The sequence below is a fragment of the Mobula birostris genome, chromosome 10 (assembly GCF_030028105.1).
Source record: "Mobula birostris isolate sMobBir1 chromosome 10, sMobBir1.hap1, whole genome shotgun sequence".
Lineage (NCBI taxonomy): Eukaryota > Metazoa > Chordata > Chondrichthyes > Myliobatiformes > Myliobatidae > Mobula > Mobula birostris.
The window spans coordinates 88,845,435-88,869,523 of NC_092379.1; the positions used below are offsets into that span (position 1 = coordinate 88,845,435).

At 42.5% G+C, this 24,089-nt stretch overlaps 1 protein-coding gene across 2 annotated transcripts in view; it reads right to left on the minus strand.

Annotated features, from left to right (window-relative positions):
* LOC140204132 (kelch-like protein 4) overlaps window positions 1-24,089 on the minus strand; it is a 401,566-nt gene that overhangs the window by 173,815 nt on the left and 203,662 nt on the right. Inside the window, exon 1 of one of the 2 annotated variants that reach the window (XM_072270523.1) lies at window positions 14,158-14,647. The exons of the other annotated variant lie outside the window; for it this stretch is intronic. Within the exon in view, the coding sequence (XP_072126624.1) occupies window positions 14,158-14,573 (416 nt within the window). The 5' untranslated portion in view covers window positions 14,574-14,647. Of the gene's footprint in view, window positions 1-14,157; window positions 14,648-24,089 lie in introns of those variants that run through there. 2 annotated transcript variants of the gene reach the window in all.

Sequence of the window (24,089 nt, forward strand, 5' to 3'; positions counted from 1 at the left end):
CATCTAGGACTTTCAATGTTCAATAAGTTTCAGTGAGATCCCCCATATTCTTCTAAACTCCAGCTATTAAGAAGAACAAAGCTTTCAAACTCTCCTCCTATATTAATTCTCTTATTACAGGGATCATTATCATGAACCTCCTCTGGACCCTCTCCAATACCGCCATATCTTTTCTTATATGTGGGGGCCCAAATCTACCCACAGTACTCCAAGTGCAGTCTGACCAATGCCTTATAAAGCCTCAGCATTACTTTTATATTCTCGTCCTCTCAAATTGAATACCAACATTGTATTTGCCTCCCTTAATGCCAACTCAGCCTGCTAGTTAACCTATAGGGTATTCTGCATGAGGGCTGTCAAGTTTCATTGTACCTCCAATTTCTAAATTTGCTTCCCATTTAGAAAATAGTCTACGTCTTTATTCCTTCTACCAAAGTGCACTTCCATACACTGTATTCCATTTGACACTTCTTTGCCCATTCTCTAATTTATCCAAGTTCTTCTGCAGGCACAGCACTGCCTATCCAATAGCCTATTTTTGTACCTTCTGCAAACTTGGCCAAAGCCATCAACTCTGTCATCAAGATCATTAACATATAACATGAAAAGTAGCAAACCCAACACTGATCCCTACGGTACACCAGTAATCACTGGCAACCAAACAGAAAAGGCCACCCTTATTCCCAGTGTTTGCCTCTTGCCAATCAGCCAATCGCTGTACATGCCAGTATTTTTCTTATATTATCATAGTCTTTTATCATGTTTAGCAACCTCATGTGCAGCACCTTGTCAAGGGCCTTCTGAAAATCCAAGCAGACTATATCCACTGTCTATCCTGCCTATTTTAACCTTAAAGAATTCCAACAGATTTTTCAGTTAAGATTTTCCCTGAAGGGAACTATGCTGACTTTGATCTATTTTACCATGTAATCATTCCTCCAAGATGCAGCACAGAGCGTCATAGGAAGTCATTCCTGCCTGTGGCCATCAAACTTTACAACTCCTCCCTTGGAGGGTCAGACACCCTGTGCCGATAGGCTGGTCCTGGACTTATTTCATAATTTACTGGCATAATTTACATATTACTATTTAACTATTTATGGTTCTATTACTATTTATTATTTATGGTGCAACTGTAACGAAAACCAATTTCCCCCTGGGATCAATAAAGTATGACTACTACAAGTACCCCAAAACATATAACTTCTTGCCAACTACTGAAGTCAGGCTAAATGGCCCGTAATTTCCTGTCTATTACCATCTTTGCTTCTTAAAGAGTAGAATGACATTTGCAGCTCTAGAGAAACATTCTAGAATCTAATGATTCTTGAAAGATTACTGCCAATTCCTCCACAATCTCTTCAGCTATCTCTTACGGAACCCTGGGGTGTGTCTATCTGGTGCAGATGACTTACAATATCTACATTCAGAACTTCCAGTTTCACAAGCACATTCACCATAGTAATAGAGATTGCAGTCACTTTTGTGCCCTGACACTCGAATTTCGAGCATATTGCTGATGTATTCCACAGTGACAACTGACGCAAAATACTTATTCCGTTTGTCCAGCATTTCTTCAAATCCCCCAATATTATCTCTCCAGTCTCATTTTCCAGTGATCTGATATCCACTCTTGCCTCTTTTTTACTCTTCATTTATCTGAAAAATTTTTTGTTGTCCTCTTTTAGTTTATCTTCATATTTTCTCCTTTCTTTCCTCGTTACTTTTTTATTTGCCTACTGTTGGTATTAAGAGCTTCCCGATCCTCTAGCTTCCAATTAATATTTGCTATATTGTATCCTCTCGATTTTGATTTCATGCTATTGTAAGGGGTTTTTTTTATGTCACTGCGTAGTATAATTAAAATGGCTTCTTTGTTATGTTATAATTGAAAGGGCTTCTTTGTTATGTTAACTGCTGAGAAAGTCCTCCCGCTAGCGGTTTGTTCAGATCACGTTACTGATAAGAAAGTTGTTACGAACCAATTGGGATAGTTGTTATGCTTTTGGTTTGTCTGAAGATATTGTATGCACAGGGTTTTTGGGGAGAAGGCGGGAGAGAGAGACAGAGGATGGACCAGGTGCTGTGAGTCCGCTAACAGGGTCGGAACCCGAGCAGGGCATTCGACGAGGAGAGGAGACTGAGACGGACTCGCGTGGAGCGACTGGTCGACCACCGTTGTTGGTCCTAGGTGGCCAGTCGAGGTGGTCCAAGGGGTCGCAAGGTGAAGAAGAAGGGTCCTGAACTCCAACTGTTTGTGCACGAAGAGATTGAACTTTGATAAGTGTGGCGCCTTTTATTTTCCTTTTATAAGGACCACATATTTTAATTCCACATCCCATTCCTATTCTGATATGTCTATCCACGGCCTCCTCTACTGTCAAGATGAAGCCACACTCAGGTTGGAGGAACAACACCTTATATTCCGTCTGGGTAGCCTCCAATCTGATGGCACGAACATTGACTTCTCTAACTTCCGCTAATGCACCATCTCCCCCTCGTACCCCATCTGTTATTTATTTATATACACACATTCTTTTTCTCTCTCTCCTTTTTCTCCCTCTGTCCCCCTCACTATACCCCTTGCCTATCCTCTGGGCTTCCCCCCCCCACTTTTCTTTCTCCCTAGGCCTCCTGTCCCATGATCCTCTCATATCCCTTTTGCCAATCAACTGTTCAGCTCTTGGCTCCATCCCCCCACCCCCCACCCCCGTCTTCTCCTATCATTTCAGATCTCCCCTTCCCCTTTCCACTTTCAAATCTCTTACTAGCTCTTCTTTCAGTTAGCCCTGACGAAGGGTCTCGGCCCGAAACGTCAACTGTACCTCTTCCTAGAGATAGTGCCTGGCCTGCTGCATTCACCAGCAACTTTTAAGTGTATCTCAAATTAAGTCTTGTCTTTCCAAATACTTATATATCCAGTTCCTCAAAATATCTTTCATTAACTTACCCACTACTGAGATCAGGCTTACCAGTCTATAATTTCCCATCTTATTCTTAAAGCCTTTCTAAATCAACGAAACAACATTATCTGTCCTCCAATCCTCTGACATGTCATCCATAGCTAAGGGCATCTTAAATATCTGGACTAAGACACTGCAATTTCTGCACAAGCCTCCCACAAGGTCCAAGGGAAAACTTTGTCAAGCCCTGGGGACCTATCCATTCTAACTTTCAATCAAGATAACAAGCACCTGCTCTTCTGTAATTTGGATACAATCTAAGATGTCACTACTGTTTTGCCTGTTTCATCGACTCTGTGTCTGTCTCCCAAGTAAATACAGATGCAAAAAAATCCATTTAAAATCTCCCCATCTCTTTTGACTCCATATATGAATGATCCGCTTATCTTCATATGAACTAATTTTGTCCCTAGTTATTTTGTTGCACTTGATATATTTACTGTATGGAAGACCTTAGGATTCTCCTTCACCATGTATGCCAGAGCAATCTTATGCCTTACTTTAGCCCTCCTGATTTCTTTTTTAAGTATTCTCTTACATTTCTTATACTCCACAAGGTACACATCAATGATATCACATGTATTTGGAGTGAGGTCATGTTGCTGGTGAGTGTGGAGGTCTGGATAAAAGGCCTACTGAGTCCAGCCAAAATTAGTGCAGACAAATTTCGACCGGGGGCAATATATCCTTGTTGATGTGGTGAGCCAGCATGATCTGGCCAATAATCCTATTTGTTAATATGAGCTAGAAACTGTTTACTATACAGAATAATGTATCTTTTTTTTCTGATGTTAAGTGTGTAAAATGTCCTTGGGACTTGCCCAGTGGATGTGCTGATCAAAAGAACATGTGATCAACAGACTAGCTTGAGATACTGACTACCTTTTCCTTGGCTTCTAATTTGATTATCAAGAAACTTCTGCTTGGAATTAGATCATTAAGATTAGCAAATCAATATTGTTTTCTGTGCTTTGAACAGTGAGGGACTATGAGCTTTTGATGTGCCCACAGTGACTTTCATTTCATCCAAGGCAATTGCATTGTCTCAAATTGTTTCTCAAAAATTGCATTGACGGAACTCCAGAATAGATTTCTTGTCTCCTGTTTTAGTCAGAAAATGGCATGCGGTGAAGAAGCTGACAAAGAAGTATGAGGGGCTTAACAGTGCTTCTAGGATAGAACTTAAAAAACAGAATATTGCAAAAATAAAAAAAATGGGAGCTAGGGAATAAACAGTTGATATAATGATAAAAAGATACGTGATTCTTTCCACATAACCTGAACTTTTTTCCACTTTTTATGGAGAAGGCAGAGGCATCTTATGCCAGTGACACCCTCAACTCACTGTCTTCGGTCAAGTGTGTCATTGAAACTTTTGAATACGATGAATTAGTTGCTGTAATGTTGTGCGATTCAACAAGAGAAAGTGATATCACAAGGGCAGGATAGAATACCTCGAAGGTCTCTATTGTTTCTGTTGTATGAGAGGAATTCTAACCTAGCATTTACTGTCAGAGAGCACAAAGCCATAAGATATAGGAGAATAATTAGGCCATTCAGCTCATCAGGTCTGCTCTGCGTTTTCATCATGGCTGATTTGTTACCTTCTCAACCTTAGTCTCCTGCTTTCTCCTCATAACATTTGACACCCTGACTAAACAAGAACCTATTAAACTCCATCTTAAATACACCTAATGAACTGGCCCCCACCGCTGTCTGTGGCAATGAATTCCACAAATTCACCACACTTTGCTAAATAAATTTTTCCTCATCTCCGGTGATGAATATCTATTATCTGTCAAGTAGGGGACCATGCACAATCCTGATTTGATGGAGACAGACGTGAGAGCACAGTGGAACATTTGGGAAACTTCTGAAATGTCTGCTTTGCTACCGCTGCTACTGTGTGGTAACCAGAATCTCTGGAGCTGAAGGCCACAAAATCCTCGGCTTTGCGTGTTTCAGCGGCCGAGGAGAAGTCGAAGGTGCTCTGGACCATCTCCAATGCCAACATATCTTTTCTTAGATAAGGGGCCCAAAACTGCTCACAATACTCCTGAGTGCAGTCTGACCAGTGCCTTATAAAGCCTCAACTTTGCATCCTTGCTTTTGTATTCCAGTCCTCACGAAAAGAATGTTAACATTGCATTTGTCTTCCTTACTACCAACCCAACCTGCAAGTTAACTTTTAGAGAATCCTGCACAAGGACTCCCAAGTCTTCTTACATCTTTAATTTTTAAATTTTCTTTCTATTTAGAAAATATTCCATGCCTTTATTCCTTCTGCCAAGGTGCATGACAATACACTTCCCTGCAGTATATTCCATCTACTACTTCATTGCTATGTCTCCTCCACGGATTGTCACCTTGTCGTGGTGGAGAAGCTTGTGTGGTCCTGTGATCCTGAGAGAAATGCCATCTGCAGCTATGCTCCTGGTAGGGTCACCCATGGCAGTAAGGTCAAGGGTGAGGTTCCTGACAAAGAACAATCCACCCAAGACCTCAACGATGGAACAGGCAGACAAAGTTACTTCGAACTCAATGGCTGTGAAGGCGGATGAAGGCTGCAACAAATCCATCAGCTCCAATCGTCGTGGTTCCTCCCATGCCATTGGAATCAGTTGGTTGATTTGTGAAGTATCGTGTGCTTCTTGGAGTGCAACATCAAGTACACGTTAAACAAATACATGCACAGGCGTCTTCGCTCTGTGGGCCACTTCTTCAGAACGAAGACCATCATCCTTGACCTTGAGGGATAGCCACGATGACGGCATTGCTATGTATGATGAAGGCATCAAGAAGGCCACAGGTCCCTCTGTCACCAAGACTGCTCCTCTGAAGTTCAAGACTGGAGAAGTCATATCTGATCCAGGCAATGCTGAGTTGACCACTATGTAGATTTGTACTCAGATGTGGTCACAAGCACTGCACTGGAGGCTATCCCAAATCTACCATTCACGGAGGAACTAGATGCACTGCCGCACTGGAAGAACTCAGCAAAGTCATTGGCTATCTCATTCGTGGGAAAGCTCCTGGCGATGACAGAATCTCTCCAGAAGTTTTTGAAGAGTAGCCAACCAGCATTACTGTATCATCTGCACAAGCTCCTCTGTCTCTGCTGAGAGAAAGGCTACATACCACAAGACATGCAAGCCACAAACATTGTCACCTTGTCAAAAACAAGGGCAATCGCATTGACTACCATGGCATCTCCCTTCTCAGCATCATGGGAAAAGCCACAAAAGTCATTACGGCACGTCTGCAGCACATTGCTCAATGTGTCTACCCAGAGTGGCGGTCTGGGTTTTAAAGTCAACAGATCCACAGTGGATATGATCTTCTCATTACACCAGCTGCAGGAGTAATGTCGAGAGCAGGAAAAAACACTCTTCATCATATTAATTGACTTGATGAAGTCATTCGACCTGGTCAGTAGAAGTGGGTTCTTGAGGTTGCTGCAGATTATAGGCTGCCCTCCAACACAGCTGTGCATGATCACTTCCTTCCATGCAGACATGCACATTACTGTCTGCTTAACGGCACAACTTCAGAAGCCTTCCCAGTGAGGAGCGAAGTGAAGTAAAACTGTGATCTGGCAATGCATTCTTCAGCATCTTCTTCACCATGCTGCTTCAGTATACTTCTGGAGAATGTGCTGAGGGCGTCTACCTACATACCAGAGCTGATAGCACCGAGGGAAACTACCTACATACCAAATCTGACGGTAAACTCTTCCATATTGTTCACCTTCGCTCGAAGACCAGGATCCGAGAGATTATCATTCACGAGTTGTTGTTTGCTGATGACACAGTATTGACTTCCCATACTGAAGCCCAACTGCATCATCACATCGACAACAGTTCCATTTCTGCAAGGAGTTTGGGCTGACCAGCAGCTTGAAGAGGACAAATGTCATGGGCCAGGACACAGACTCCCTCTAATCCATCACCAACGATGGTTACATTCCAGAGGTGTTTGACTCCTTCACCTATCTTGAGTCAACTATCATAGACACTGTTTCTTGATGCCAAGCTAAGCAATGGAATTACCAATGCTACAGCTGTTGCAGCTAGACCGAACAAGAGAGTGGAGAGCAACAGCCATCTGACTGTGAATACCTAGCTCTGTGTGTATCAGGTCTGTGTTTTTGGCACTCTCCTCTACAGCAGTGAAGCCTGGACAATCTATGTTAGCCAAGAGAAGAAATTGAACAGCTTTCATGTGTGCTGCTTCAGATGGATTCTGAACATATCTTGGCAGGGCAGAGCCACTAATACAATATGCTGGCATCCCCGATTTGTTCTCCCTCTTCAGCCAGAGACAGCTCAGGTGGTTAGGACATGTCAGGTGAATGGGCTCTGGTGGAATTCCAAAAGACCCTGCTGTTGGGGCAGCTGGCAGAGGGTTCACACATTTGGCCACCCACAGCTTTGCTTCAAATACATCTGCAAAAAGATACGAAGCTGGCCGACATCGATGTGAACAACTGGGAAGATATAGCAGAAGATCGGGCTGCCTGGAGTCTGACAGTCAAAAAATGTGCAAGGAGCAGGACGTACCCACATCAACTAGTTTGCTGCCAGGAGAGCTTGACGGAAGGAGAGGGTCACTCCAATCAGATGCCAGTCTTCCTTCACCTGCAGGTGTGGAAGAGACTGTCACTCCAGAGTGGGACTTCTCAGCCATTCCAGGAAGTGCACCACCACCTTTCTCATGTGCTACCTACCGTCTGTAGAGACAGAAGGATGCCAACTACAACTTCATTGCCCATTCTCTGAATCTGTCTAGGTCCTTCTGCAGACAGCCTGCTTCCTCAACACTGCATCCCGTCCACTTTATATTCATATCTTCTGCAAACTTGGCCTCAAAGCCATCAATTCTTTCATCGAAATCATTGACATATAATGTGAAAAGAAGTGGTCCCAGCACTGATCTCTACAGCACACCACTAGTCACCAACAGCTGGACAGTAAAGGCCGCCTTTATTGACACTCTTTGCCTCTTATCAGTCAGCCAATCTTCTATCCATGCTAGTAATCTTTCCTGTAATACCATGGGCTCTTGTTTTGTTAAGCAGCCTCATGTGCAGCTCCTTGTCAAGGACCTTATGAAAATCCAAATGAACAACATATACTGAAGCTCCTTTGTCTATCCTGCCTGTTATTTCCTCAAAAAATTCTAACAGATTTATCAGGCAAGATTTCCCTTGAAGGAAACCAAACTGACTTCAGCCTATTTTTTCAGATGCCTCCAAGTACTGTGAAACCTCATCCTTAGTAAACTTTCAAACTACTTTAGTCAGGCTAACTGGCCTATAATTTGTTTTTTTTCTGCTTCCCTCCCTTCTTAAAGAGTGGAATGACATTTTCGGTTTTCCAGTCTTCCAAATCTATTATGGAATCTAGTGATTCTTGAAAGATCACTGCTACTGCCTCCACAATCTCTTCAGCTACCTCTTTCTAAAATCTGTAGTCTAGTTCCTCTAGTCCAGATGACTTATCTACCTTCAGACTTTTCAGCTTCTCAAGCACCCTCTCCTTGGTAACAGCAAGAACATTCACTCCTTCCCCTGACACTCTTTCATTCCTGGCATTCTACTAGCCTTCCACAGTGAAGGCTGATGCAGAATACTTATTAATTTCGTACACCATTTGTTTGTCCCCCATAACTACATTTCTAGCATCATTTTTCAGTGGTCTGATATCCACTCTTGTCTCTCATTTATTCCTTATACATCTGAAGGTTCCTTAAGGTTGTTTTAGCTGGGGGCGGTTGTGGGGATAAGCTCCCACTATCTATTAAATATTCCCAATGGTGTGCACCTTAAATAGACCCTGACAACCACCTCCAGCTCCTGGCCTTCACATGTGGCTTAGCTACTAAGCCAGACAGAACCATTTCTACTGACAGGAGAATGGGCAAAGGCAGGTTACTAGCACCTTATAGTCAGTCACTTCAGGCATCATTTGTGGTTGACAGTTCATCTACGAGAAGGAAAACTGTGATCTCAAACTTCTGCTGCCTCGTTGCTATACCTATTCATGAGGCAGGCATTGGGAGTAAACACCCGAGTGAAAAATCCAAAGCTGGCGTCCTTAAGGCTGTCCTGTGTTTAACAATGACTGGCAACTCCTGTGATGCTGCTGGTGCCAAACTGTATCGGTCTCTGCTACTCCTTTGGGTTATTCAACTGTGTGGAGAAGTGGAGCTTGCTACATGGGCAACACCTTTCTCTCCATATTGTACTGCCCTGACTTGTGTGTCTTGACAGCTAGGACACAAGATCCATGTTGACCCTACCCTACAGCGGCCTCAGACTCAGATATCTGAATAAACTTTATCTCCTCTTTTATATTATTAGCTAGCTTACCTTCATATTTCATCTTTTATCTCTTTATGGCTTTTTAATTGCCTTCTTTTGGTTTTTAAAAGCTTCCCAATTCTCTGTCTTCCCACTAATTTTTGCAATACTATATGCCCTCTCTTTTGCTTTTATACTGTCTTTGATTTCCCTTGAATCTGTTCCTCCCTTTAGAGTGCTTTGTCATCTTCATGATGTATCTTTCCTGTGCCTTCTGAATATCCCCCAGAAACAACAGCCAATGCAGTTCTGCCATCAGCCCTGCTAGTGTGCCCTTGCAATCAACTTTGGCCAGCTCCTCTCTCATGCCTCTGAAGTTCCCTTTACTACACTGTAATTCTGATACACCTGACTTTAGCTTCTCTTTCCCAAATGGCAGGGTGAATTCTATCATATTATGATTACTACTTCCTAAGGCATCTTTACCTTAAACTCCCTAATCAAATCGGGGTCATTGCATAACATTCAATCCAGAACTGACATTCCCCTGGTGGGCTCAACCACAAGCTGCTCAGGAAAACCATTTCACAGCCATTCTACAGAGTCCCTCTCTTGGGATCCAGCATCAACCTGATTTTCCCAATCTATCTGCATATTGAAATTCCCCATGATTATCGCAACATTACCCTTTTGATATGCCATTTCTATCTCCCACTGTAATTTGTAGCCCACATCCTGGCTATTGTCCAGAGGCCTGTATATAACACCCGCCAGTGTTTTTTTACCCTTTGCAGTCTCTACCCACAAAGATATTACATCTTCTGATCCCATGTCACCTCTTTCTAAGGATTGATTTCATTTTTTACCAACAGAACCACCTGACCCCTTCTGCCTACCGTCCTGTCCTTTTGTAACATTGTATATCCTTGTATGTTAAGCTCTGAACTATGATCTTCTTTCAGCCACAACTTAGGGGTGCTTACAACATCATACTTGCCAATCTCTAATTGCACTACAGGATCATCTACCTCATTCTGTTTACTGTGTGCATTCAAATATAACAACTTCAGTACTGTATTCATCACCCTGTTTGATTTTGCCCCGGTACACTTTAACTCATCCCACTGACTGCAATTTTGCCCTATCATCTGCTTGTCCTTCCTCAGTCTCACTACAGAGTACCAATACCAACTGCCCCATCCTCAGTCCTATCACTTCAATTCCCATCCCCCTGTCAAATTAGTTTAAACCCTCCCTCACAACTGCCTGCAAGGATATTGGACCCATTGGGTTCAGGTGTAACAGGTCATCTCTGCCCTAGCAGAGATCCCAATGACCCAGAAACCTGAAATTCCACGCCCTGCACCAATTCTTCAGCCATGCATTCATCTGCTGAATCATTCTGTGTTTACCCTCACTGGCAGCAATCCAGATCCACAGATTACCACCATGGAGATCCTGTTTTTCAGCATTTTACCTAACGCCCTATATTCTCTTTTCAGATCCTCCTCACTTTTCCTACATAAACCATTGGTACCAATTTTTACCATGACAACCAGCTGTTCACCCTCCGCCTTTAGAATGCCATGGACCCAATCTGAGACGTCCCTAACCCTGGCACCTGGGAGGCAACAGACCATCTGGGTGTGTCTTTCATGTACACAACATCTGCTTTCTGCTCCTCTAACCATGGAATCCCCTATCACTACTGCACACCTCTTCTTTCCACTTTCCTTCTGAGCCACTGAGCCAGACTCAATGCCAGAGGCCTGGTTGCTGTGGCTTCTCCCTGGTAGGTCATAACCTCCAAAATTATCCAAAGCTGTATGCCCATTTCCTTCCCCTCTCCTGACAGCTAACGAGGTACCTGTCTCTTGAAATTCAGTGGTGATTACCTCCCTGTTAATCTGCCTCATTTTTTTATGTATTCGCCAAAAGTCATCCAGCTGCAGCTCCAGTTCCTTAAAACGGCCTCTAAGGAGCTGCAGCTTGGTGTACTTCATGCAGATGTAGTTATCATGGAGACAGGAGATCTCCCAGAGTTCCCACATTTCACACAAAGAACATACTACTATCTCTGGACCTGCTCTCAGCACACTAGCTTCAGTATTAACAGAAAAAAATAATTACTAGAAACTTATTTACTTACTTGGAACCTCTGCTTGTGCTTGCCCAAGTCTGTTCTCACCTAAGCCCTTTGAGCCAAAGCCTGGCCACTAACACTGGCCCACTCCAACAATGGATGCTCCCAAAATGGCTCACTGCTTACAGCGCTCTTCTTTTTATTGGCCTTGTGCTAATTGCAGCCTGCCAAAAAGCTCTTTCTCCATTCTGTGCATGTTTGTGCATGGCCGTTCTTGTTGGTGGAGCAATAGAGTCATAGAGCACTGAAGAAGGCTCCTTGGCCCAACTTGTCCATGCTAGACAAATTGCCTACATGATCTAGATCCGACTGACTACATTTGGCCCATATCCCTCTGAACATTTTCTATTCACGCACTCCCCAAATATCATATAGCTATTGTATGCTTCCTAACTATAAACGTCCATCAAATACTGTATGTCATCTCAAAAGATAGCCAATAATGTTCACTGAAACCATGAAGAACTATTTCCTGCCTCTCATCTTCCATCCAAAGTAGTAGTTTAGCAATTGGATACTCGAGGCTTTAGTTTATCATGCTATGTCATATGCTCCAACAATAAAAGGACACTGTTCAGAGGCAGTTAACAGTATGTTTGCAAAAGTGCCACAATTATTTTATTTATGATTCATTGCTGTAAATTGAGTCAGGCACTAAGACAATGGTATCATCTCATGCTCTTTCTTTGCACTCCCCTCATCAGGCAAATGTTGAAATAGGCTTCTGCCCCAGGTGACACAGCACTGTGTGAAGGTCTCTGGCCTGCAACTGGAAGGAATTTGGGGATTGTAGCCAACCAGTGATTGAATAATAAAATGAAGCCAAGTGGATGGAAGAGAGCTAGGTGAAGAGTTACTGAGATGGTTGGGTTTGGGCAGGTGTAGGATCTGACAGGGATCACATGCAGTAGTGGGAGATAAATATTGCTAGTCATTGGGAGGATTTAAATCAGAAACAAAGGAAAACCAGTGGTTGGTTGACGGGGTCATGGGGGGGAGGGGGGAGGAGAAAGGGTAAGAGGCCAGATAAAAATCAATAGTCTGTGGACATGGTCAGTTGTTGAGGAGTGAGTTGAGTCAGTAGATAAATAAATGGGGATGTAACCAAGTCTGTAGTTTGGTGGATGGATGGAGGGACTGGATTACCACCAAGACCGTAAGACATAGGAGCAGAATTAGACTAGTCCCTGTAACTTTTTATGTCCCTATTTATCAACAACTAATCAACTTCAGCTTTAAATATACCCAATGACTTGGCTTCCACAGCCATCTGTGACAATGAATTGCATAGATTCACTCCTACCGGCTAAAGAAATCCTTCTTCATCTCTGCTCTAAAGGGACGTTTTTACGTTCAATAGGTTTCAAGAGCTTCATGTTTGGGGATTGTAGGAAGTGATTGTCCAAGGGACCACCAGATAAGGGTAACACTTAAGGTGAACCAATGTGGAGCACTCCCAGCACTGAACTGCAAATTGCTCTGACAGGTCCTCTTTAACCAATGCTGAAGCAGCCTTTACCAATCCGTATTAGTGTATAAATAGCATCAATAATTGGCATTTCCTCTGAACATATTTAAATGAGGATATAATCTTTCTAATCTACCAGGAAAAGTATGTGCAATTTTCAGATTTTATTGTAATTATTTTTTTTTTGGTTAAAGATTCCTTGTGCTCAACCCTCCACCACTCTTTGGGTATAGGTTGTTTTCATCCTTTACTTCACTTAATATGTTTACTTTTCTCTCTCTCTCTTCTAGTACAACTGTGTACCCCCTGGCCACGGCGGTTCCTCCACAGCAGGTTGTGACAACTCGTGCTTCTGTTTTCCCTCCTTCTTTTTAGGTTCCTGTTTTCTGGCTCCTCCTGATGGCACAGAGACTGCTATGTGTGAATTCAGTATCAGAGCACTAACTAATCAATAAGCAATGCCAGCATGCGTTCTGCCCTTTTCTGTTAACTCTTTCTCATAGCAGTTACTTGCTAGGAGGGTGACTGAAATTATGTGGAAACTACAACGCAATAATGAGCTATTCACCAAAAAGTTGGTGCCAGGTTTCGTTATCCAAAAGTGTCTGTTCCTACCTTATTTCATCTCATCTACTGCTCCTTCCACCATGTAATACTTATCCAGCCTCCCTTTCAATGTTATTTACATCAGCCACTCCACGTGGTACTGAGTCCACTACATATGGTATGTAGGACCGTAGATCTTTGGAGTAGAGCCAAAATGTTACAGTTTCTGGGCTTTTAAATCAGGTATTTCCACTCATATAAACAAATGAGATAAAGGACATTTAAAATCTGTTTTCTTTATCATGTGCCATAAAATAAAGCTTTGAATAAACATGATTTTGACACATTTTAAATATAACTCAGAATAAATTATTTATCTGTTCTGCTGACTGCACTGAGAACAGACATATGTCTAAGGCTGCGTACACAGTTGACACAAAACTCTTACCAGCCTATGGAGTTGCAGCACATACTTGCACGTTTTATTAAGGTGTGAAAAACATGTGATTGCAGAGAAATTATCCACAGGAATTAGATTACTTCACTGGAATATGTAGTAATGCACTCGGTACCTGATTGGTTACACTTGCAAAGGGCAAAACACAAAAATATGTGAAAGCTTTGCAGCAATAATAAGCAATAATAATCCCTATATAATGGACTTTTCTGTTAAAAAATGTAAATAATATTTTGCTTTCTTCAGTGCTGCTAATATTTCCTCACTACAAACTCCTACCTCTCTCCAGACTCCTCTGTAAGATCAGCACTCTCTGGTTCCAAAGCTTCTTTGTTTTCTTTTTCTTCTTCTTTACACGAGTCCTCTTCTGTCGGAATTTTAGAGAGCCCTTCGTTCTCCGGTGTGTGTGGAACTGTATTTTGCTGGTGGCATGGCTGCCAGTCCGGTCTGTTGTAAACTGGTCCTGGCACAGGTGCCAGCAAACTGCTTATAGGGCTGCTGTTTTTCCTGAGCCCACTTCTGTCCCGAGAGTGGCTTTTCAACCTGTTCTGACCCATGCCACGGTGCTCAAATCCCTCCTGCTGGAGGCAACCAGTGTTTCCAGAAGAGCTCTGCGAGGGGTGGCTAAACCATTTCCATCTCAGCCTCAGAATTTGCTTCATGTCAAACTCCTTCCTCCCGGACACAGACATCATTGTCCAAGAGAAATTTTAAATTGTAGTTGGAAGCAAGCTTCCTCTTATTCCTACTGCACGCCTCTGCACTGAATCCTCTCAGTGTGGAAACCAAAAAGAACAAACCTTTCTTGTCTGAGCAGTACACAGTACTGCTAGCGCTCACAGCAAATAGTAAGCTGCTGCTAACTGTGTAGGTGGGATACCATACTGACAGGATGATGAGGTCAGCCCTTAAACAAGTAAATCAGATTAACACAGGAAGACAGCTACCAAAACTCTAAACAGCAGCTGATCTTACATGCTGCTGAATACAGACTTACTGATACTGTCCTTTGCTTAGCAAGATCCCATCCGTTTTAAAGAAATGTGAGCTGTAACGTAATATCCAGGAAAATATGCAATAAAGTCTCAGGCTTGTTTCCCGAGAAGTAACTGCAGCCAGAGGATATTTTCATTTCTTTTTCCACATGACACTCACATTCCCTATCTAAAAGACAGAGTCAACAACAAAGCATTTTTGTTCTAGTCCAGCTTCAGTGATCTCTTGACTTGCCTTGTAACTTCACTTACTGGAAAGAGGGTCAAAAGGCTAGTGTCAAGCCCTGCCACACACTAAAGAATGGTTCGAAGTGGTGAGGGAGAAGAATAGTCCAAATCAATTACATTGTTTTGTGATGTGATTAAATTAGGGCAAAGGCTGTTTAAATCTCACAGAAGTGTCACTGATCTAGCACAGATCCTCCACATGATGCATGATGTGACGAGATCACTGAATGCAAGTGCTAGCTTTTTTTATATTTAAAAATAGCTGAACAGATAATATCTCCCAATCCAGAAAATCACTTTTGATTCATGGTTTCTTTGGTATTTTGTAAGCAATAAAAAAAACCCTTTGTTTTAAAGACTCTGGTCTTGCTTTAATTATAAGGACAAAATTCAACTCTGAAATTCAGCTCTCTGCAAACCATCCATTAAATAAAGTTCCTGCGTTCAGAAGCTTCGGAAAGGAGAAAAATACATACTTTTGCTTATGGATACAGTTACACCTCTGCATTCTTGTGGGATAAATTATGGATTCAATCTTGCTCAGTTTATCATTAGATGTTGTAGATTTTAAAACTCATCCAGTTTGCTGTTTGATACAGTAAAACGGGCAAGCATTGAGATTACTCCTCAAAATAAAGCATAAACTGGAGAACAGCCACATTTTATTCAGCAGAAGGGGATAATTTTTGAAGGCTGTTTCTAATATTAAAGTGCCTCTGAGGTGCAACTGTTTGGGTATTGAGCTATTTATCCTGCCTTCAGGCCAAATGCCAACTTGGCAAAGAAGTTGAAGTTGCTCAGCATAAATAGTTTTCAGGCATTCAGCAACTTGTCAAACAGTGCTTCTCCTAAAGCTGTCTCCCACCAGCAGTCAGCTGATTGTGAACAAACAAATGTTTGCTGAGGATTTGCACAATTCTTAAAGTTGTATCACTTTTCGTTCCTCCTTGCTGTTGGAGATTTTGAAAGGACTTTGACAAAGTAGGTAGGACAGCACATCAAGAATCCCACAGCCCTCTGACATTCTTCAGGAACTTAAACTGAAAAATAATTATGCTCTGTGTGTCCAAGACAAGTCATCTGGTGGTATGGTGTTTAGCCTTAGGCATCTAGAAATGATCTGGCAGGGGTCTGGAGGAGACTAATTACAGTTGTTTCAGCTGCTGCAGAAGAGTGGAATTCAAAGAGCAAGCTGCAATCCTTACCCCTGCAGGTGCACAATATCTCCTCTGGATCTCCACCAGGACTATCTGTGCCATGTCTAAGAATCTGCACCTTCAACCATGACCCATTCTTCCCCTGAGGCTGATCCAGCTGACTATTCATTTCTATAGAAGGAGATGCATAGAACTTATAAGTCGTCATGTGGTATGTCCTGTACCTCATAAAGTGGCCACTGAGTGTTGTCTTCTTCTGCCGATTCACTTCAAGGTTCAATGTGTTCTGCATTCAGAGATGATGTTCTGTACAACACTGATGTAAGGCATAGCTATTTGAGTTACTCTCACCTTCCTGTCTTCTTGAACCAGCCTGGCTGTTCTCCTCTGACCTCTCTCATTAACAAGGCCTTGTTGCTCACTGGATTTTTTTTGTTATTGTACCATTTTCTGTAAACTCTGGAGCAGAGTTTTCCAACCTGGGGTCCACTGACCCCTTGCTTAATGGTATTGATCCATGGCATAAAAAATGTTGGGGACCCCTGCTTTAGAGAGTCCTGTACATACGATACTCAAATCACCCCATTTGGAACCAACAATCAGTCCATGGTCAAAGTCACTTAGTTCACATTTCTTCCCTCTTCTGATGTTTGGTCAGAACTACAACTGGGCCTCTTGACCATATCTGCATGCTTTTATGCATTGAATTACTGTCACATGATTGGCTGAGTAGATAGTTGCATTAACAAGCAGGAGTACAACTGTACATAATGATATGGCCACTGAGTGTACACATTGACCTTCCAATTATCGGCAATAGCAACTCCATGCAAACTCAAATTACGGCATTTAGCAATTTGGATCAAAACTCTGTACTTTCAAGCAAACTTTCAAGAATGCATATTTTACAAACGAAGCAATCTGGAACGCCCCATAGAAATGTGTTAAAGCAGGCATGTTATGATATCAATCAGTATGACAGTAGTGCCATCTTGGAACATGGCATTTCAGATACAGCCTTCTTAAGAGGCACATGATCAGCAGCTGAACAATTTGGAGGGATTTATTATCTCCTTTCTAGTTAGTTAATATTATTGCCATCCAGTTAATACTTGCTGCTTTCTTGAGTTGTTTCTGGCTGCAGAAGCTTTAAGGGAGTGGCTTGACAGGTGCTCGTCATTCAGCACTGAACTTAGTCCGTAGACAGGCTTTGACGATGCATAACACACACTAAATGCTGGAAGAACTCAACAGGCAGGCAGCATCTGTGGAAAAGAGTTAACTATCGATGTTTCAGGATGACACCCTTCATCAGAGCTTGTGGTCCTTCCCCACCCCCGCCCCCACTTTCTTACTCTGACTCCTCATCTTATTTTTTCCAGTCCTGATGAAGGGTCTCTGCCTGAAATGTCAACTGCACTCTTTTCCATAGATACTCCCTGGCCTGCTGAATTCCTCCAGCATGTTGTGTGTGTTGCTTGGATTTCCAGCATCTGCAGATTTTCTCTTGTTTGTGATTCAACAATACATAATATGGTTTTGTGTTTTGCCATTTGTGTTGTGGAGTGGAATTACGTCTCTACCAAAAGAGATGTATGGTGCTACTTTCCTCTAGTAGACTGCAGGTCCCCCTTGGGCAAGACATAACATCTGCTTACCCCTCATGATCAGGGACATATGAAGCTATGGGAGCAGGTAGTGGATGGTCATATGAACAGCTGGTGTATATCACAAGCCCTGGTTATGCGACCACTGACACCAGGCAGACAATCCTTAGTGATATTGATAATGGCTGGGCTCATCCACTTTGTAAAGACACTGCCCAGAGGAAGGCAGTGGAAAACAACTTCTAGAGAAAAAAATTGCCAAGAACATTCATGGTTATGGAAAGATCATGATCACCCACATTTTGCCATATCCACAATATGGACTATTGCATACATTTTAGTGCAGATTAGTGCGATGCAGACTTTGCCCAAGAAAGTTTCCTGACAGTGTGGTAGTTAGCAGATTTATCCTCAGGCTTTGGGTGACTTTGATAAGGCCGGTGTTTATTGCCTATCTCTATTGCCTTTGTTCTTGAATCGCTGCAGTACCCCTGCTAAACATATTCCTGAAATGCTATTGCAGAACTTAAACTGAGCAATCATGAAGAGTTGGCATGCCATAATGGAACACGAGACATTTGCAACATCTTAAAGTTTGCTGTTCAATATTGCACAAGACAGTTTGCAAACACTTCTTGTTTGGATACTTCAAATTTATGTACAACTTCTAGAGGTGCTGAAGTTACTCATTTACCTCTTCCCTTTTAGTTTAGTAGACCATATTTATTCAATGTATGTCACTTCTACACCAATCAATTACTGGGTGATGGCAGTGCAGAGAAACCTGCTTCAATTTGCAAAAATGGTCCTGAAATAATTCCATTTGTCTTGCATTTTAATGTTCTGTCTCACTCTCACTCTGACCTCTCAGTGTCTGATTTCTTGCCATTCCTACAAACCTCAACATGCATGGAGAATAACACCTCATCTTCTAACTGGCAGAGTACAACATCCTGGATAATACCGACTTAATCAATTTTAGATCATCAGTGGTAATTCTGATTGTTAAACATAAGAGATTCTGCAACTGCTGGAATTCTTGAGCAACACACACAAAATGCCAGAGGAACTCAACAAGTCAGGCAGCATCTATACAGGAGAAAAATCAGTCGTCGTTTCAGGCTGAGACCCTTCATCGAGACTGGAAAGAAAGTGTGCGGAGCCAGAATTAGGTGGGGGAGGGGAATGAATGCAAGATGGCAGGTGAAGCCAGGTGATGGGGACGAAGCTGGGAAGTGAGAGGTGGAAGAGATAATGAGATGAAGGAGAGGGAACCTGATAGGAGAGGACCATGGAAGAAAGGGAAAGTTGAAGGGTACCAGAGGGAGGTGATGGGAAGGTGAAGAGAAGGTGAGAAGTTAGCCAGAATATAGAATGGAAAAAAAGAAGGAATTGCAGGTCGAAAGTACTGGAAATAAGATAAATCAAAGCTCGTCTCATCAGATTGGATTCCACCAAGATGAAAATGAGGTGTTGCTCCTCCACCCTGAGTGTGACCTCATCATGGCAGTAGAGGAAGCCTTGGACCAACATATCAGAATAAATAGAAATGGGAAGTCAAATTGAAATGAGTAGCCACCAGACTTTTTAAGCATATTCTACATACCTCTGCTAATAATCATCTTGTACTAATATTTTGCCTGGTTAGCCTTTTTTCACCCTTATCCACCTTGACTGTCACCCCTTTTGCCATTTAATCTCACCTGCCTTCTACTCTTTCACATATTCCCTTACTCCTTTTCATAGCTCTAGTTTAATTGTCACTTAACCATATATAAATATGCATGATATACAGCCAAGCAAAACAGTGTTACTCCAGGGTCAAGGTGAAAAACAGAGTACCTACAGTCATACAGAGCGCAAGGCACATATAGCACATATAAGATAGCAAGTACATACAAAAAAATATATAGTTCAAGATCCCGAGTCCACGAATGTTGCAGCAGTCTGCATTGGAATACATTTTAAGGACCTAAAGATCTTTTTTTTCTGTTAAAAAGCTCAATGAATTGATATATTAACTGTCATGATTTGGATTAGTCTCTGTGCTATATAAATTCATGAGCATAAGGTGCCATTAATTTCTATCAGCTGCATAGCAAGCAGTTGCAGAGAAAGAACACGGTGGAGGATTGGGAAGAGAAGAAAGAAGGAAGTCTAAGCTCCTTTCTGGTTAGGCCTTCCACAAAAAGTACATCCAAGCTCATAACTAATCAATACAATTTCAGTTTCCTATAGATTGCATTATTTCCCTTGTATGTCATTCCTTTATCCATGAGGCCATTTTCCTTTGCAAGATAAACTTTTCATACCAGGTTAACATATGGCATACTATTTTCCAAATAAGCCCGATGGATCAGCCTGCACATTCAGATAAGTTGTGGGACTTCGCATGTCCCAGTGCACTCACTCAATGCAGCCCAGGTGTGTCAATGAAGGAAACTGCTAAAGACTTTGTAAAGTGATTTCAAATGACTGCAATAATATCCTGCAAAGCTGCCTACCACACTGAAAGTTAGCATCCTTCAACCAATCATCTCAGCATGGGAATTATCAGTCAAGGCAGGCAAGCTGTCGTCTAGCAGCGAGGGCATGAGTAGAGGAGCAGAGGAGGGATAATGACTGTTGTCTTCTTGATGAACAGCAGCTAGATTATACTGCATACATTGTCTCCTACTACCCTGGGATGGAAAAACAGCAGTCCTAGAAACCTGTCAATGGATAAGTTTTGAGTCAGACTTGACAACTTAAGGCTGATTTATACTTGTGCATACTAGCTTACGCCATAGCTTACGCAAGTGGGCTACGCCGTTGTGAGCAGCATTTATACTTGTGCGTTGGTGTGTCTGCGTCGCTCTGCAATTCACCGCCAAAACACTATGCCACTGTATTGAGTTTCTTCGTGTTGAAACTCAACACGAAGAAACTGAAACTTCGATCAATGGCGACTGAAACTGAAGGAGGGTGAATTTTCTGTCCTGCCACTGAGAGACATGGACGAGGAAATGCATTTCAAATATTTTTGGATGTTGGCAGGTAGATTTGACGATTTGGTTCATTCATCGTCTCCAACCATTTATTTCGCATCAGCGTACACACAGTATACTCAGAGGCTGGCGATCACCATTCGAGTTTTAGCTTCAGGTAGAAGTCAACAGGCTGTAGCAGCTAGCTACAAACTGGCATCAAGCACAGGGTCCTCCATAATTTCGGAAGTCTGTAAAGCTTTATGGAAAGCATTGCGGCCAGAGTTCCTTCCCTGGCCTTCAGTCGCCCAATGGCAAGCTATTGCAGTGTATGAGGAATGCGGTGCTACCAAGCGGACCAATCATAGTTGATGCAGTTTGCGACGCCACAACGCATAGTTACATTTTGGGAGAGGTGCGCGTTAGGCTACGGCATAGGGTTCATGCCTACATCGTACCTATGGCGTACATTTGACGCACAAGTATAAATCAGCCTTAAATGTTTCTTTACACTTTGTATTCCACTGCAGCAATTAAATATTAAATAGTTTCTATCTGTGTTGCAGTGAAAACTATGGCACCACACTTTAGACTTCACTTTCTGGTTGGGTGGACAAGTGGGCAAATGGAGGTCCATGTGGAAAAGACAGTCCTCCAAACTCTGCATTAAAGTCTTTTAGCTCCTAAATGTTCCTTGGCACTGTCAACATGGCTTCTGGTAGGGCCATGTATGCACAAAGCATTTCATCCTGTGTACCAACCAACCAAACTTCTGAAACCTTCCCCATGAAATTAAATCATCTACAGCAAAACTCTGTGCAACCTCACTATCTGGGGAATTAACACATTTTTCATCAATGTTTGTCCCCACCCTGAGTGTGGCCCACATGTCTTATGAAAAGATTGTTTATGCCTTTTGAACTATTGATCACTTATGGATGTTATAGATTGCAGGCTATTACTGGCAGTTATTGGTTGGATAAAAACATAACTCTTCCCACTGAGCAACTAATTTTCAATGTTAATTGCATGCAAGCATATCGGTGCCAAACCCAGGAAAAGTATGTTCCTAAAATTTGTAGAATCTCAGAGCAGTAGCTCATACTTTTAAAACACATACAAGAGAAAATCTGCAGATGCTGGAAATCTGAGCAACACACAAAATGCTGGCGGAACTCAGCAGGCCAGGCAGCATGTACGGAAAAGAGTACAGTCGACGTTTTGGGACGAGACCCTTTGGCAGGACTGGAGAAAAAAAGATGCGGAGTAGATTTAAAAGGTGGGGAGAAACACAAATTGGTAGGTGAAACTGAGAGGGAGGGGGTGAAGTAAAGATCTGGGAAGTTGATTGATGAAAGAGATGCAGAGCCGGGGAAGGGGGAATCTAATAGAAGATGACAGAAAGCCATGGAAGAAAGAAAAGGGGGGAGGAGTGCCAAGGGAAGGTGATGGGGAGGCAAGGAGATAAGATGAGAGAAGGAAAAGGGGAATGGGAAATGGTGGAGAGGGTATTACCGGATATTTGAGAAATCCATGTTCATGCCATTAGGTTGTAGGCTAACCAGACAGAATATAAGGGGTTGATCCTTCAGCCCAAGTGTGGCTTCATCGCAACAGTAGAGCAGGCCATGTCTAGACATATTGGAACAGGAATGGGAGGTGGAATTAAAACGTGTGGTCACTGGGCAATACCACTTCTTCAGGTAGGCAGAGTGTAGGTGCTCAGCGAAGCGGTCTCCCAATCTACGTTGGGTCTCACCGATATACAAGCTGCCATGCCAGGAGCACCAGACACAGTATATGATCCCAACAGACTTACAGGTAAAGTTTCACCTCACCTGGAAGGACTGTTCAGGGCCCTGAATGGTAGTGAGGGAGGAGGTGTAGGGACAGGTGTAGCACTTGCTCCATTTGAAAGAATAAGTGCCTGGAGGGAGATCAGTGGGGAGGGATGAATAGACAAGGGAATGATGTAGGGAGCAATCTCTGTGAAAAGCTGGGGGGGGTAGGAGGGAAAGATGTGCTTGGTGGCGGGATCCCATTGGAGATGGCGAAATTTACAGAGAATTATGTGATGGAAGTGGAGTCTGCTGGGGCGGTAGTTGAGGACAAAAGGAACCCTATACCTGGTAGGGTGGCGGGAGAATAGGATGAGGGCAGACATGCATGAAATAGAAGAGATGCAGTTGAGGGCAGATTTATTTAATTGTGGAGGAAGGGAAGCCCCGTTCTTTGAAAAAGGAGGACATCCCCTTCATTCTGGAATGAAAAGCCTCATCCTGTAAGCAGATGCAATGGAGATGGAGGAATTGAGAGAAGGGGATTATTTTTTTTTTTACAAATAACAGGGTGGGAAGAGGTATAGACCAGGTAGCTGTTAGAGTCTTTTTGTTTATAATGGACATCTTTCTTCTATGGCCTTCTGTCCTCTCCTCTTAGATACTCCCTTCTCCAGCCCTATATCTCTTTCACCAGTCAACTTTGCAGCTCTTTACTTCATCCCTCGCCCTTCCAGTTTCACCTATTACTTTATGTTTCTCCCTCCCCTACCCACACCTTTTAAACATACTCCTCATCTTTATTTTCTCCAGTCCAGCTGAAGGGCCTCAGCCTAAATCGTTGACTGTACTCTTTTCCATAGAAGCTGCCTGGCCTGTTGAGTTCCTCCAGCATTTTGTGTGTATTACTTTAAAAATACATAGTGCCTTGAGGGAAAAAAAGCATGTGTCAGCCTAAGGTTATGGTGCGATGGGTACCAAGAAAACTGTCATTTGTGAATGGAGGCCTTTTAAAGAGTAGGGGAGAAAAGGACCATGTTACAAAAACTGTGGAAACCTTTTAACAGGTCAGGTAGCATCAGTGGAAAGAGATACAGAGGCAATATCTCAGGTTGATAAAAGAAAACAAGTTAATTTTATGATCCACAAATTGCATGTATAAAAATTATTCTTAGTTATTTGCTGCGATGTTATTATGGGTCTTGATTGCCAGCAATAGTTCTTAAACATTTCCTTTCTGCCTGAGTATATTGTCTGAATGAAAATAATAAAGAACTATGTTGGACAACATTAACTTGAAACCAAAGTGATATAAAGCTGAATAAACCATCTATATTTCTTATTTTTGTCCACTTAACTCGGATTAAGATCCTGTCCTCATAATTGTAGCATCACCTTCCCATCACTGAATACCTGAAACTGCTTCACTTAACTTATCAGCATCCTTCTACAAAAATAAATCAGAAGAAATTACATAAAA